Source organism: Rhineura floridana, chromosome 1, assembly GCF_030035675.1.
Source record: "Rhineura floridana isolate rRhiFlo1 chromosome 1, rRhiFlo1.hap2, whole genome shotgun sequence".
Classification (NCBI taxonomy): Eukaryota; Metazoa; Chordata; class Lepidosauria; order Squamata; family Rhineuridae; genus Rhineura; species Rhineura floridana.
Genome location: NC_084480.1, coordinates 136,628,934 through 136,646,638, shown reverse-complemented (window position 1 = coordinate 136,646,638; position 17,705 = coordinate 136,628,934). Strand labels below are relative to the sequence as shown.

At 39.8% G+C, this 17,705-nt stretch overlaps 1 protein-coding gene across 3 annotated transcripts in view; it reads left to right on the top strand.

Annotated features, from left to right (window-relative positions):
- The window catches only part of SLC44A1 (solute carrier family 44 member 1), a 130,181-nt gene that overhangs the window by 86,575 nt on the left and 25,901 nt on the right, over nt 1–17,705 (top strand). For all 3 annotated transcript variants that reach the window (XM_061633159.1, XM_061633143.1, XM_061633151.1), the window contains 4 exons: nt 3,460–3,629; nt 6,792–6,881; nt 14,415–14,554; nt 17,092–17,278. In XM_061633159.1, the coding sequence (XP_061489143.1) occupies nt 3,460–3,629; nt 6,792–6,881; nt 14,415–14,554; nt 17,092–17,278 (587 nt within the window). The remainder of the gene's footprint in view (nt 1–3,459; nt 3,630–6,791; nt 6,882–14,414; nt 14,555–17,091; nt 17,279–17,705) is intronic.

Sequence of the window (17,705 nt, the reverse complement as noted above, 5' to 3'; positions counted from 1 at the left end):
GGAAGCAAATAGGAAGCCAGTGCAGATGCGCCAGGACAGGTGTTATATGCGAAGACCGACTGGTCCTCGTCAATAATCTGGCAGCTGCGTTCTGCACCAGCTGAAGCTTCCGAACTGTCTTCAAGGGCAGCCCTACGTAGAGCGCATTACAGTAATTGACATGAGCTTATGGGAAGCATCAGAATGGCATGGGGGTATTTTCAATTTAACATTGTGGAATGAGAAAAATCCATGCTGACTATAGTATACAGCCACTCTCGTGGCTGAATAAGATGCTATTTTCAAATGCATATTTTTTAAAAAGTGCAGTGATTTTACTGCTACCAGTAAAATACCAGAACAGTACAGAATGATTGTTACAAATCTATCCATAATGTATATCAATTTACATTATCTGCCCTATTTGATCTTTAAGTGTGAATTACAAGAAAAACATTTCTATTTTTTGTTAGTAAATTGTAAATGCTCATTATTGTTGTAAACGTTGATTGTAGTTGTGAACACTAATTTTTCTTATCTTTGTTAACTGGAATCTTAAGAGCTTATTTTGTTCTTGCAGTTTTTTCAAGATCGTAACAGACACAAGCCTTTCATGACAGCAGCATAGCAATTTTTAGTGGTCTCCTAGATCTAGGGATGTAACAACAATAGGGGGAAGAGTCACTCTGATGTTCACAAGGCCCTTTGTTCTCACACTGTTTTTTTGCCCAAAAAAGCAGTTGTCAGAAGGAACTACCACTCTCAGAGGCACTGTATCTTTGCATCCGTGTTTTAAAAACAGATGCCCACCTCCCTTCCAAAGGAATGGCACCCCGCACATGCTCACAGCCATTTAATCACAGGTGCCAGATTTAAAAAAGAAAAGACTAAAGGGGAAAGATCTTTATACCTCTTAATGGATCTCAAAGAACAACCAAAACTTGACAAAAGCAGAGGTCAAAACTGGGGTCATGTCTGTAATGCCAAGTGCTCAGCTTTGGAAATATGGAGCTATATTGATTAAGAGTACCGCTGTACAAAAAGCCCCCTTCCTCCCCCATACCATATTTATTTTAGGGATCTTAAAAGCTGCTTTTTCTGCTCAAAAGGGATTGAAAAGCAGCATATAAGATACGCTCTTCCTTTGGGGCTTGTAAAACGAAGTATATATATATCCGGCTTAGATGGTTTTGGAAAAGGATTGAACACATTCATGGGCAACAGATGGCCTATTAACAACTATTACGATATTAATAACTATTATTAATTATTTTAGTATGTTTGCAAGCGATAAATAATAACTCAAAAAGGGATCTGTTGAAGATCTGTTTGCTTGAAGTGAAGGGACCATTAAAGACCCAAAAGGCATTACATACTCTGCTTGTCATAGCTCTGCTGAACCTGGCAAGTAAGACAACAGGAACTGATTCAGAGAGAGAAGAGCCTAGAGGTTAAATCAAACTCCTTTTGAATATGAGAGAGTGATTCTGTTCATTGACTCCAATTAGAAAGATGAGTGTCTTGTGAATAAAATGCGAAAGATTCTCTGTGTGCAAAGATAATTAAAAATAGGCTTGACAGACTGGTATAAATTTTGGCAGCAGCAATGCAGCTGCCTATTGAGCTACAACGGGAAAATAATTAACATGGCAGGAAGTTGCACTTTAATCAGTGGGCCTTAATTTCATGTAACATGTTGATGATTCAGGTGTGAAGCTTTCCTAGCAACCTTTGTGGTAGAGAGCAATAAATTGGTATTTTAGCACTACTGTTGGACAGGGGGAGCACAAGGATTAATGTTATAAACTGCACCAAAATTTGTATATTAGCTATAGTGTGTCAGAATAGGGGTCTCCACCATCAAAAAAAAATTGTCATTATTATTTAGAGAAGGTCTGATTGTGGTATCCGCATTAGATTTCAGCACAATTGTTTCTTGGTATTATGTTGCTACAAAGGTGGCCACTTTTTTGTTCTAAAGTCAATGAAAGTATTTCTGAAGCTAGCGTAAAATCAGCATGGACTCTTATGACCAGGTTCTAAAGTACATGTGAGCAATCCATGACCAGCAGGCCTCATGCGGCCTTCAAAGGCCTACCCTGAAGCCTGCCATGGTTGCCTAAGCCTCCTCCAGTGCTCAGTTTACTAGTCTTCCTCACTGCTGAATTTGGCTGTCCTGGGGTGAGGTGTGGGTGTCCTGTAAATGGCATTCCCTGTAGTCCAAGCTGAGGGGAGCACAATTGCAATGGAGAGGAGGCAGCACAGGGAGTTGTTATGTGTAGGGCCACATGTAAATCATGCTCCTCTCAGTCTGGCAAACAATTGCATGGCAGGATGGGAGGAGGCCAATACCTCCACACTAGGGTGGAGAGGAATCTGCCCTTCTCTGCCCCAGAAAGAGAAGTCTTTGAAAGCCCCATTGTGATCCCTGCTTTCGAAGGCATTTTTCCCTGGCTGGGCTAGAGAGGAGCCCAAACTGACACAAACACTCTTTGAGAAAGCATTAATGTGGATTAAATACAAATTATTAGGTTTGCACAATTTAAGACTTCAGGTTTGGTGGCTGCAGACGTATGCTTGTTAAGCGGAAATTATAGGTAGACAGGTGGCAGATTGCATTGGGGCGTGTGTGTATGTGCAGGGTGTTTGAAAGAGTGAAGGAGGTTATGTCTATATGATGTGGTGTGCGTGTGTGTGTGTGCCCAGGCCACACGATTGGCATGCGGCCTCTGTGTGCTCTCCTACTGCTACATATGACCCCCAAGGGCAAAAAGGTTGCCTACTGCAATCTAAAGAGCTGCATACAGTGATCTAAGTGTGCATCAAGACCTGTCAGGGCTCCCTTTTCACCCCATATCTGTTTTCTTCCCTCCTGCATTCTGCTGCTGAAAATTGACAGTGTCTTCAGAACAGCATTCAGTATTGTATGAGTTGTTGTAAGTGAAGATGTAGCAACCTCATTGTACCGCACACAAAGAGACTGTCTTGGTTCCTGGTATATACGTGTAAAGCACCCAACTCCTTTATGCTGTGCCTCTTAACTGTTAACATCTGTGAGTTATGGCAATTTGTTTGCTAGAGGCTAACCGCAGTCTGAATACTTTCTGGAAATCTCTCAAAATGTCTTTGTTATACATAATTATTTCTGATCCCTGACATATTGGACTAGTTGAGTATTTTTTAATTTTGTATCTTGGGCTGATGGTTTTTACTTTGTCTTTTGAGGTGACGGGATGGGAAACATCAGAATGTGCACTCCACCCTCTTCTCAAGATATCTTGGTTTTTAACAACAGCATCATGACCCATTACAGTCATCTTCATTTATAGCAGCACCTTTATGTTAATGTTGCCGCTCCTTGGTTAGAGTGTTTATGAGGGTGGAGTGTACTGCATCAATTCACCTTCCATTTGTGTGTTGATGTGGCATTTATACTACCTAGGAGTAATTTTTTTCTGATTTTTTTTCTTGTATCACCAGTGCACCTATTCCATTCTTCCATCGCTGTGCTCCTGTGAACATTTCCTGCTATGCCAAGTTTGCAGAGGCCCTGATCACCTTTGTCAGTGACAGTAGTGTCTTGCACAGGCTGATTAGTGGAGTAATGACCTGCAGAGAGATTATATTGGGACTTTGCTTATTATCACTAGGTAATTGTTTTTCTCGTTCTTAGCTATTTCTACGTTACTGCAACAGGAGAATGTGAACATCTTCTGTCCCCACAATATGACAATAAAGCATGTTTAGTATTCACTATCATAGGAGATTATTCTAAATTATATTTCCTATCCAGCAGCTGAATTTAATGTTTTTTAAATATGTATGTGCATTGGCTCTCCTTATATATAACTAATGTGGGGATTTTGACTCTGTTCAGTGTTGCTGTCACTGAACCCTCTACTTTCCATTAAACAACCTCCCGAACCCCAATAACCCTTGTGCTTAAGCTTCTGAATGTGCTTTCCCATTACTTTAGGTTCATACTGCTAAGCGAATATAGATACTTACACCTTAATATCTTCAGGGACTTGGGTTAAAAGTAGGACCGATAATTTAAAGAATTTTCAGTTGATTAATCATCCATTTTTAACTGATTAAAACAGATTGGTTTGAAGGCACATGACATATTTCTTCAGCTGGAACTAAAAGGGTCAAGCCCTATATGCCATTTCAATGGGTGACCACCTGAGAACCACATGGAAGCTGCGTCAAGCTCATAGTGGAGTATAAGTAAAATAAACAAATCGATAAAATTTGAACATTATTGCAGCTTTAGTACAGGTTTTCTGTTGTCATTATTACATGAAATTCCCTAGTACAGAAACATACCAGAATCCAACTTAAAAAATAAAAGTGTAAATGAAACTTTAGCCCCATTGATAAAAATTTCTGAACAGAACTAAATTGAGGGGCCATTTACACACACACACGCCCATGCCCACAATGACCTCGTTTTCAGTGGCTTCTTAGGGGACACATGGAAGAGTCCAAACAAAATCGCTTAAATGTAGTAAAATGGGAGCATAGACCCAGATCGCAGATGCACATCAGGATGTGCATTGCAATGTTCACCTAAGCTTGAATGTTATCTGCCTGCTTTCAAAGGGATACAGCATACTTGAATGTCTAGACTACAGCTGGATCAGGACTTAGAATGAGGGCAGCACACCTTGTTTACTTTCACTGACATCGCCATGTAGTCAAATCTAATTGGCTGTATGATGTTACCAAGTTACATGATCCTTGATTGGCTGAAGTTATGTAGCAAAGGAGAAAGATTTTTTGAAATGGCATAAAAGTATCAACAGATGAACAATGATGGCAAAAACAACAGAAAAGGGGTGGGTGAGAGCATAGTGTTTTTCCCCACTCCATAAACATTTGCTTTCACTTTTAATGTTCTAGGGTGAAAATTTAGTGCAGTTTTAATTAAAATTGGCCTTCACTGATTGAGCAACTAAATAGTTGATCAATTAATGGATTAACATATTGTAGCTCTAGTTAAAACCTTTCTATAATTTTGTGTAGAGTTGATTGATAAAAGTTAACATGATAACAGAAGATCTTAAATAAGAGTCAGCTCTCCCCACTATGTTCTCATATTGCGATATATATTACAGGTGGGAAGCCAAGGCAAAGTGATTTTTTAAAATCATCTTTAAGGAAACAAAACTTGCATTAGATGTCTTGCATTATTACGATACACATACTGGAGTTTTGCTATAAATGAGTTTTGCTATAAAAGTTTTAGTCCTTTGCCAGAACTTACTGGGTGATATCCAATTGTAGCCTTCTGCCGGCAGAGCAGACTTCTGCTTGTACAATAGGACTTCTCCGTGCACTCTTCTCAAATCTGCTCCAGAGAGTTGGGAGACCCCTTGAAACAGATCAGGATTTGGGGGGGGGCTGCTGAGGGGGGAGGAAGAACAAGTCCTGTTGCACAAACAGAATTTCATCTCCTATAATAACCTACACCGCCTACATTAATAATACTAACTTGAAAGTTTCCATTTAAATATATACAAATCTGATGATTGTATATAATAGAAAAAGCCAATTGAAGATTCCATTGATTAAAAATGAAACCAAGGTGCCTAAGCTCTGTGTACACCCATAGAAAAAATGTATTTATTGATTAAATCAAGACCTATTAACAATAGGATTCATAGACAATTAAAATGATGAAGAAGCCAAAACGTTTTTAAAGCCATCAGTTTGGGAGTAATAGTGGAAATGTAGAACTTTGAATGCAATCAACTTGGTAATTAAGTTTAATTGATGTTGCATGATCATTGTCAAGTTATGGTTGCTTGGTCAATGCAGCAGATTTTATTCTTTTTCACTTCACCTTCAATGTGGCAGTGAATGGAAAATGAAATTTTAAATATTGGTGAATGTTGGCATTCATGTGTGAATGTTGACAATCTCAGCTGGTGTTGCTGAATGTCTGAAAATATATAGGTATTTTCTCACTTGATCAGTATTCACTTGTGTATGTTCAAAATCAGATTTAGGTGATTGTCAATATTCACAAGTGCTTCTGTGTTTTCTGATAGTTGCTAAATTTTGAACATTCACCGTGCTTTCCATTTACATTTGCACACACATACACACACTTTTAATACAAATCATTTTCTGTGAATGGCCAACCAGGTTCATTCTGAAAACAATAGCCTTCCCAATCATACCTGCAGTCTGGAAACAACTAAAGCTCTTCAATGTAGTTTGTAGCAGGCATCTTCCCTATGATGCCGTTATGATACCAAGTGAGTGCTAAACAGATGAGACGTTCAAGCTCCAAAGCAATGAAGAGCTAGACAAGTAGAAGATTGACAATAAAATCATCTTATTAAATGAAAAAGGCAGCTGAAACATAAAGTAGCATGTGGTTCTTATCACAGTCTTAACATCTGAATTCATACTTGTCATAATAATTGTGCTTGTTGAGCATGTGTGTCTGCATGCAACATTTTGGGTTGTGCTCACCATGAGTTGTACAATATTTTTTGCAACTCATGACAATAAATTTGCAGTTCTATCATGTCACATTTCTTCTCTCATTGTGTGTGTCTACATCTCTGTATTAAATACATATATACCATGATATATAAATGTTCATATAGGGTTGGTTTGTTTAACTGTCAAATCAGAAACTGAATAGAATGGATAGTTTATCTTGTATGTTTTAGTACAAAGCGATAATAGTCAGTTCAAAAATAACACTAAGATACAATTGTATTAATGTAGTCATATATCTTGGCTATTACTGCTTTGAGTAATTACCCTACTTATTTTCTTTTGTTTCTCTGCAGTGCTTTCCATGATTATGATGGTGATAATAAGATATATTTCAAGAGTACTTGTTTGGATCTTAACAATTCTTGTTGTTCTTGGGTCACTTGGTAAGTTGCTGAATCTAGTCTCTCTCTTTAGACTGTGTGTGTGTGCATGAGCTCGTGTGTGCATATGCCAAATATTCATTTATTAAATTTATATTCTACCTTCCTCCATAAAGGGTGTCTAGGGCAGCTAACAACATGAAATCTGATGAAACTGTATTCAATATATTATAATTAAAATAATATTTACTGTTCCTGCTTTTACCCACATTTTGAAAGCCTTTGGCCATTTTTGCTGTAGAAATATGTGTTTCACCTATTTTTTTATCTTGCATGGTAGTTGCCTTTCTCTCTGCTCTATGAAAGCTGAAGTAGATCAGAAAAAGCCTTGTGCTTGGTGATTTAAGCTCACATATTTACCTAATCGCTTCATCATGATGCAGAGAGACCAGTATCCTTTATGTTCATTTAAAGGCTCATCTTTACAGGCCAGCATTAGGAAAATATTAGAAGCCAGCTCTGGGGTTATTTGAACCACCGTCAGATAAGTGGCACAGACTTTGTTAGGTAGTCCTAGAATTCAGGAACAGGGCACCTCTAGATGGCACCTTCTCGCACATACACTGCATCAGTTACAGCCATTGTGTTGTGAATTTCACCACAATCTAAGTCAATGGTGTTTACTGGTAAGGGAATTCATGACGTGATGGTCAGCGTTCTACAAGTCCCTTACCAGAGACAAGGATCCGACCTTAAAGTTAGCAGAATAACCTGTGCCACACAGAATTCCTCTTCAGAGCTTTCATTTGTACCACAGTTTGAAGGAATTAAGAAGCATTGACAGCAGTAGGAGAGACTCTTGCTATTTCTTACCTTTTCTTTACCCCAGTTTAAATGAATGAAGCCCCTGCCTCTCTCCCATGCCAGATTATTTGGGAGATAGAGTGGGTTTAGTTACAACTACAAGTCAAACCAGGGTTTATGAGAATGGCTCAACTCACATGGCTAGTTCTGAACATACAGCCCAGTTGGGGGGTTGTAAATTGTCACAAGGACACTGATCTACATGGCAAATGTAACATTTAGTTTAGATTTAATTTTGTGGATTAGGAGTACATCATACAGTTTTAATCCTCACTGGCCCATGTAAGACAGAGAGAAACAAAGCCCTGTGAGGAGAGACTGAAAGAACTGGATATGGTTAGCCTTCAGAAGAGAAGACTGAGGAGATACTGCATATGATAGCATATGATAGGGCCAGGATCTCTTCTTGGTTGTCCCAGAGTGCAGGTCACAGAATAATGGGTTCAAGTTACAGGAAGCCAGATTTTGGCTGAACATCAGGAAAAACTTCCTAACTGTTAGAGTAGTACAACAGTGGAACCAGTTACCTAGGGAGCTCTCCACTGCAAACTGCAGCTGTGGCTGTAAAAGAAGAATCTTGTGCCATTCTCTGCCTGAAGCAGGACTTGCATTCATTGATGAATTCATCACTGAAAAGCAAGCACAGCTTGCAGCAGCATGGATGTAATTAGAGTAAACCCAGTTATTTTGGCTGTACCATGTTTTTTGGCTGCTGCACCTTTATGTTTTAAAAGTGAATTCTCATCCATTGAAATAATATAGTGATATCTTTGATCTGTTCTCCTAATTTTCCTAAGTATTACAAATGTTTAACGTTTATGATTGACATTAAAGCACATTAAAAAAACGGAGGAAAAAAGATTAAATCTTGTGATTTGAAGTCCTGTGTGTTACCACATGTTAGAATTAAAGCTTTTGCAGCCTTGTCATTTCACTGGACAGTAAATATACAGTTGTTGAGCTATTTGCATGATCCAAAGTCTTTTTCTGAGCTAGTACATATGTTGAGAAACTGCAGTATTCCCAACTCTCGGACTAAATATGAAGGCTCCTGCTGGATTCAACTAAAAGTTTCCAACATTGCTCAGCCAGATGTGTTCAAGCCAAAGCAGGGCATGCCACCAATAGGCTTTCCATAGTTTGGCTCCAGCATCTGATATACAGAGGCATACTGCCCCTTAACATGCAGTTTTAATTTAACTGTTGTGGCTGACAGCTATTGATACTCCTGTCCTCCAATAATCTTTTAAAGTATTCTGAGGCTACCACAATCTTAGCTACCAATCCACGCTGCTGGTGGGATTGAGGAATGGGTGGAGGTATTCAGCAGTTCCAGTAGAGACCCCCACTACACCCACTGAAGGCGCTGGTTAGGAAGCTACTGCTGGGGGGTTGCCTGCCAGTGGTAGCCAACATAAGGCCTCAAATGAGGTATTAGGGGGACAGAGTGGTGGCAGAGCAGGGCTACTAGTGCATCTCCTGCATACAAAGCCAGTCCACTTTGGGCCTGGAGATGGCGCACAAAAAAGAATGGAAAAGTTTCCCCTCTGCCAGTGTGAACTACAAGACTTCAAATGCGGTGATGGATCCACCTCTCCCTTCTACCCTACTGCTCCAGCCAGGGCTTTGGATGCTCCGCCTGCCAGCGGACAACACCACATCTTGTATCAGAAAGGCTCATACATTAACTACGGGTTGCATGAGTTACACTTGCCTCCATTTGTGCTGTGCAGTTTTCCAAACATTTCAAAAAAATGTCTTCCTCTTGTTATGTCACCACCCTTGCTGTGGACAGTTCGCATAGAGAGAGAAAACATGGTGCGTATCCCTTTCCCACTGCAATCCTTTGTTATTTTGGAAACATTTCCCCCTGTCCCCTTACTTATTGATAGTGTTGTCATAAGAACATAAGAAGAGCCTGCTGGATCAGGCCAGTGGCCCATCTAGTCCAGCATCCTGTTCTCACAGTGGCCAACCAGGTGCCTGGGGGAAGCCCGCAAGCAGGACCCGAGTGCAAGAACACTCTCCCCTCCTGAGGCTTCCGGCAACTGGTTTTCAGAAGCATGCTGCCTCTGACTAGGATGGCAGAGTACAGCCATCACGGCTAGTAGCCATTGATAGCCCTGTCCTCCATGAATTTGTCTAATCTTCTTTTAAAGCCATCCAAGCTGGTGGCCATTACTGCACCTGTCCAGTGCTGAAGTGCACAGTTTCAAAGATCCTGGCAAACAGGTTATCTGTATATATCTTCTGTCATTGTGTGGACAAGGTATGCCAGTGTCAGATCAGGGCTCTTCCTAGTATTAACACTGAAAGAAACACTTGGACATACAAAAATCAGTCCAAAATGCATTCCAGAAGAAGTGTAACTGTTGATTGGACAAATCTCTTCTGCCATGTAACAGAATGATCAGGGGCACACCAGAGAATGCATTGATGTAACATGATTTCTTGAATAAAATATAAGGTTTTCCATATTGCTTCAGAGAGCCCAATTTATTTATTTATGTTTGTTTATTACATTTACATCTCATATTTCCTCCAAAGAGCACAAGGTGGTATACATGGTTCTCTCCTCCCAATTTTATCCTCACAACAACCCTTTAAGGTAGGTTAGGCTGAGAGACAGTGACTGGCCCAAGGTCACCCAGTAAATTTCATGGCTGAGCGGAGATTCAAACTCTGGTCTCTCAGGTCATAGTCAAAAATACCCTAACCATTACACCACACTGGCTGTCAGTGTAGACCAATGAAGATTGGTCACTCATAAATGTGGAATTTTCCACAGCAAGTGAAATCCAGGAATAAATATTTTTGAAACAAGGGGAGAACATGTGTTGGGGGAAGAACCAAATTTGTAGCTGCAGGTGAGTGTATTAAGAACATAAGAAGGGCCCTGCTGGTTCAGACTAAAGGCCCATCTAGTCTAGCATCCTGTTGTCACAGTGGCCAACCAAGTGCCTCTAGGAAGCCCACCAGCAAGTTAAAATGGATCGCATCAAGAGTTCATATAACTGAAGACTTATTTCTTCTCCCTTCTTTTTAGAGCAGGTGCACATATAGTATTTATCTAACCAAGATTAAGCAAATCAGAAGAAAGTAGGCCATAAGATTGCTGTCTCCCCTCGCATTCTCTTTAGCTACAATTCTGTCCCATTTTCTTCAAGGTTTTCTTTTAATGCGCCAAAAGTCTCATTTAAATTGTACACATTCCCCTCTTATATGTGCATTTTTGTATGCACTTTCCCATAAAATATATATTTTAAAACATGTATTTTTGTATGATTTTCTGTGCATTTTTGCCTAAAATACAGGGGTTTTGTACATATATTTCCTGTAATACACACATTTATTCTTAAATGGCTTCACAAAATTTGGAGGAGTGTGCAGTTTGATTGATAATTGTGTTCCACTCGATCTGTAAGTTTTGGAACTGCGAATTTAGTTCTGTTTAAAATGCAAACTAAATAAAATTCTCCCTCATCTATTTTAAATTCAGATAAAGAAGAATTTTGGTTAGTCCTAATTGCCATTAATGTGAAGTGCCAACATAGTGCTTAATCACAATTAAGGCAGAGGTGTTGGATTTATGCTCCAGAAAGGACATATTGGGAAAGGGAGAGTGTGATCATGAAATCCACTCCTGATTAATTAACCATAGTTTTTACTAGCGAGCCTCTGTCCAGATGGCCCCTTGGACTATCTGCCAGAATCCAGATCACATGCAAGCCCTATTCCTAACATCACCACGGACATTACCCTTGTTTGGTCCCTGGCCGTCCCCATGTTGTGCATGGAAGGTCTGCATGGAGCTCCTACTTGTGCATGTTTGAATTAGTAGAACCCTCTTTGTGATCAAGGCCCCTGATTGCATGGAAGAGTCTACTTACGTTCAAGCAAACATGAGTCTAGAGGCCCCACACAGACCTTCCCTGTGCAACATGGGGAAGGTCAGGAACTGAGTGGTGTTGGTGCACATTATGGCAGTGTTGGAATGGGGCTTATATGTGTTCCTTCCTTCCCTCCACTCTTTGGCATTGGCATGTTCAGGCAGATGTTCCGGGTATGTCTAAGGAATGGGCCCATATGTCCTTCTGGATTTGACTCATTAGCATTGGAAGGTTGAAACATAATTCTTCCTGCTAGAGACACTGGAAGAAATAAGTAGGAAACTGATGCTTTCCGTTATCATTCTTGCTTCCTTTAAAACCATTCTCTACTTTAGAAACAATTGATTTGCAACCATTATTACACCATTAAAGTTATGCCCTTGGGAGCAATATCAATTTGTTTTAAGGATTTATTTGACTGAATAAGGATACAGCCAATTATTAGAAAGAGAAATAAAGGGATAAACATTGGCAATATTTACACTCCAAAATTACTTCACATTGATGATTTCAGGGAATGACTTCATGTAAGATATTCACTAATAGGCAAAAAAACCTTTGCGGTTTAAGAACATACCTATAGCCAACAGATATTTCTATCAAACTTTAAAAAGCAGGGAAATTGGGCAGCTATAGTGAATGCACCAGGGGAGCAGGAGACCTGACCTCTCTGAGATATTGTACTGCCCTACAAATCTGTAAAACTGCAAACACAATTTGGGTTGGTCTTTCACAGTCCATTTCTTGTGTAGCTTGGAAGAATTTGGTAACATGGGCCTCTGAGCATATAGTGAGTGGTGGCAACACCTGCCATCTTCAAAGATGGAGAATTACATTTTTGTGGTGTTCTTACTTTGCTTCTTTCCTGTGTTACTGCCGTTTCTACAGAGAATCTAACTTAGAAAATTATATTGCCCTCATTATTCATCCTAGAAATCTGTGTCAAATTTATTTTTATTAATTTCAAAGCTTTTTTATTGGTCAATGCCATTTTTGTGTTTCAAATTGGAGGGTATGCTCTATTTCTATTTTGGGTGCATTAACAGTTGAATCTGAAACTGCAGTTTGATGTGAAATCAGACTGATTAAAATATGTTGCTACTTCAGGAATGACTCTAGAGCTGTTGGAAAAAAACAAACTTAGCCTGCCCAAGATGTATGTTTTCAGCCTGCTATGCTTAAATCCCTCCACTGAAGGAAAGGTGGGCATGGTAATTAAAAATATAGAGCACACCTAGAATTTTGCTAGAATATATTTCACCTCCCACTGTTTTATCTTGTACAAACTGAGACACTCCTCATGTCCATTGGAAACTATTCTGCAGAATAGTCATTATTCCACAATTTTTTTGTGTGTTGCAAAGAGTTGTTGTACTTCACATATTCACAGAAACAGAAGCAAAAGAAAATGATTTACTATAGGACACTTCACTAAAATTGCAAAGTAAATCAAACATATTTAAAGTGACTATCTGAACTATATCAACTGTCTTAATATTGTTGCTTCCTCCCTGCTAAAACAAGATCAACACAGCACATATCTTGTTTCTGTTATTTGGGCTGATTGCAGGTGTTGCCACCACTCACCATATGCTCAGAGGCACATGTTGCCAAATTCTTCCAAGCTACACAGGAAGTGGATTGGACTGTGAAAGACCAACCCAAATTTTGTTTGCATTTTGACAAATTTGTAGGGCAGTACAATATCTCAGAGAGGAGAACAGGTCTCCTGCTCCCCCGGTGCATTCACCATAGCTGCCCAATTTCCCTGCTTTTTAAAGTTTGTCTCGTGCAAAAGGAGCAGGCAAGGAAAAAATAGTGCTACAAGGCAAAAAGATACAAAATTACAAAAGTGATATTGGCTGTCTTTGCCCTAATTGCATCGATACCCTCTAGGTAGAAAGCTTTGTGAAGCCTTGCTCTTATAGTAATTGTGGCATGAGGCATTGATGAAAGGGCTTTGTGAAAAGAAATGAAATATTTCTCACAGGACTGAATCTGAATTTGCAGATCAGGCATTGGCTTCCATCCCCCAAAGCAGCAGTTTTCCTCTAGCCTGCAGTAGTAGTAGAGGAAGGCTCCCTAACCGCTTTCCACCTCAGGATCCTTGGGCAAGTTGACCTGGACGTAGGAGAAGACAGACTCGCTTTTGATTTTCTGAGCTGCATTTTCCTATAAATAGAATGCACTCAAAGCAGCATATAAAGAATCTGTAAAAACAAGAACTAAAACAGTAGTAATTCATTTACAATGGCTGTCTCCTGCTTAAAATGGATACTAACACCTGTCAAGTTATCACTTCAAAAAAGCAGTATACACCAAAGGGAACTGAGAAATTCAGCTAGTGTTATAAATGTATTATGAGGGAAAGACAAACTGATGCTCCACTGGTCCCAACTGAAAAGCCGCCTTAGTTCTCACCAGTGGTAAAGCTGGAATATAAAGCAGGGCCTTGTTTGCTGATCTCATGGAATAGGGAGAGTTGTATGAGGAGGCTTCAGGGAGAGGCGCCAGTTGGGATTCTGGTTAAAGCTGATCAATATCCCAGTCTGTTGGGTGTCTTATCTCAGTTAATAATTCCTACATATAACTTTCTCTTGCCTTAAATTCATTAACTCCTTCTTATGGAACAGAAACATAGCTCTTTAAGATGTCTTGTAAACTTGTCTTTTGAGACCTCAGAATACCATATCGTCCTCACATTTATGTTGCGGCATAACAGCTAAGTCTCAATCTAGCCTGGTAAAGAATGAAAATCATGGAATTAATTGTGTTCTTTCAACATCATTATAGGTATGTTGTGAAATTTAAATACACGATAACTGTTTTTTTGTGAGCACAGGTGGCACAGGAGTATTGTGGTGGTTATACGCTACACAGCGGAAGTCTCCCAGAGACACTCTTACTGTTGATCAGCTTCAAATAGCCAAAGACAATCGTCAGGCCCTCCTGATCTATGCCATTGCAGCTACAGTCTTCACAGTAAGTATTTGAAGGCTGTTGAGTTTGGGGTGCTTCACACATGAAATATGTATACGTAGGACAAAGTAGGAAGCAAAATGTTCAGCTTTGTGTTGATTTTACTACATGCACATGCATTGGGAAATAGCTGCAAACTGCAGCTTTCTCGTACATGCACTAAAGGGGACATTTGCGATGCTACATGTGTGATGCTGTATTTCCTTGTAGGAAAATGTGAAGGAGCCTTTGGAAAATGCATGTTGTAGAGTAGCATATAGGTTTTCTATGTCAGAGGAAGGCAGGCAGGCTGCCTCCCATAATGCCTGGAGCCTGTGGCATAAATCAGGCCATAGAGTTGAATCCAGCATTGGTCATACTCAGAATTTTGAAATTAATGGGCATGACTAATGTAGGTACATCAATTTCAATGGGTCTAATCTGAGTAAAGCTTGCTTGGATGTGACCCATAGTATGTATATCCCTCTCATGCCACCCATCTGCCCCTTTCTCCCAATTGACATTACAGGCTATACACCTGGTAGACAAAGAATGCAAATTCAAGGCTTGCTCCTCTATTTTACCTTATATGAAACTAAGCATTGAGATCTTATGCAAACCAGCCCATATAAAATCATTGACCAAGTGATAAACTTACTGCAGTGTACATTTTAACTATGTTGTTGTTGTATTCTTTGTGTGTGTGTGTGTGTGACAGACAGACAGACAGACAGACAGATATAGAATGTCACTGTAGCCTGACATGGGATGTATATGGTTTGGGTTAAGGGGAGGGATGCCTGTGGGTTGTATCCAAAATGCTGTGCTACTGTTGGAACTCTGATGATTATAAAATAATAAAAGCTTAAATTTACATACAGAGCTAGTGGTAGTGTCCATCCATGTACTGAGGTCAGTGTTACCATTTGTTCTTAAACCAATTAGAGATTTTGCGAAGTGGGAGTGTAGTGAAATTTCCTTGCCATTTGGATGGATTCTAAATATAACCAGCTTTCTGTGTGGCTATATATGCACTTCTGTAAGTTACCACAGTCTAAAACAATGGTAGAGATTATTTCTGGCCCCAAGGGCTGCATGCATTGGTGGGCAGTGTGTCAGGGAACACACAGTTGTGTGTGAGTGTGCGCACATGCACATATATATCCTCCTCACTCTCGCTCATTTTTTAACCTGCACCAGGAATGGAGGGGGGGAAATAAAACCATATATATATGTATACATACATACACACAGTCTCACACTCTTTAATCTGCTCCACCCAGCCAGGGGAGCAAACGGGGGCACTGCCCCCCTGAGCTGTGCTTTGCTCCCTCCTAGGATTTTTTGGGCAAAAATTGTCTTCTTTTTAATTTGTGCATGACAGACAATGACAGCCTACATTTAAAGTGATGGGTTGGATCTCACAAGGACTGGGAAGAATGTGTTTGGCCACAGCATGGAGAAGTTCATCAGGAGGGCTTTAAACTGAATCCTAAGAGGGAGGGAGATGTAAACTTGGTGGTAACAACTGATGAAGGCTTGTGCACAGTAACAGGAACAGAGAGATCAGCTCTAATAGGGCCTAGTAACAGTCCTCATAAAAATGTAGTAAGGAAGCTAAGCCACAAATCACATGGTCTTCATGTCTGTATGCTAATGCGCAGAGCATGGGAAACAAGCAGGACGAACTTGAACTCTTAATACAGGAGGGTAATTACGACTTGATAGGTATAACTGAAACTTGGTGGGATGACTCCCATGACTGGAATACAGCAATTGAAGGATACAACTTGTTCAAAAAGAACAGAAGGAATAAAAAGGGAGGTGGAGTCATGCTATATGTTAAAAATATATATCCCTGCACAGAAATACAGGAAGATGAGCTTGGTAGCTCCACCAAGATTATCTGGATTAGAATTAATGGGGCTGGTAATAAAAGGAATGTGGTGCTTGGAGTCTACTACCAACCACCCAGTCAAGGAGGAGATGAGAATGTAACTTTTGAAAAGCAAATTGCCAATGTTTCAAGGAGGCATGATGTAGTAGTTATGGGGGACTTCAAATCCTGATATCTATTGGGAGACAAACTGCCAAACACTGCCCCTCCAAGACATTTCTGACTTGTGTTGCAGATAACTTTCTCCTACAGAAAGTTGAGGAAGCAACCAGAGGATCAGCTATCCTTGACTTGATTCTAACCAATAGAGATGATTTGGTGGATGAAGTGGCAGTTACAGGAACTCTGGGGGATAGTGACCACACCACACTTGAATTCTTGATTTTAAGACAAGCAAAAGCTGAGAGTAGCCATACGTGTACCCTGGACTTCAGGAAAGCTGATTTTAATAAACTCAGAACAATTATAAGTACAGTTCGATAGCAAGTGACCCCAATGAGAAAAGGAGTCCAAGATGGGTGGGAGTTTCTAAAAAAGGAAATTCAAATCGATAGCAGCCTGTTAGGTTGACAGAATACTTTGGCACCAGCCAATGGATCCCAGCTCTACTGGTGAGTCTGCCTCAGTAGATAATATTAATCTAAAATTAATATTACTTTTGCAGGTTATCTTATTGTTGATAATGTTAGTTATGCGCAAGCGAGTGTCTCTCACCATTGCCTTGTTCCACGTGGCTGGCAAGGTCTTCATTCACCTGCCACTGCTCGTCTTCCAGCCATTTTGGACATTTTTTGCCCTCATACTCTTCTGGATATATTGGATTGCGGTCTTGCTCTTCCTAGGTACCACAGGTATGTGCTGTATAGTTTCAGAATTTCTTTCTTTCTTTTTGTAGTCTCAGAAAACTATTGGTGTTTATTAAATTAAATGAAATTTAGCTAACTGAGTCTACATTTAAAATAAATGAAAAGAAAATAAGGCATGAGTGCTTGTAAACACACCATGGCTGATCTTTATGTATGAGCTGACTGTGCTGTAGTTCTGCAGCAAGTGCTGATCTTTCCCACTCTGTATTTGCAAGAAAAGTATTTGAAAACTTTGGCTAATTCAGAATATGACAGCCAGTTTTTTAAAATCAATATCTGCCATAGGTGAATACATTTCACCAGTATTGAAAGATCTTCACCCATTCCTAATTTGTTTCTTAGCCCAATTAGAGTGTTGATTTTAATCTTTAAGGACCTTAACTCTCTGGTACTGGGATATCTGAAGGACCAT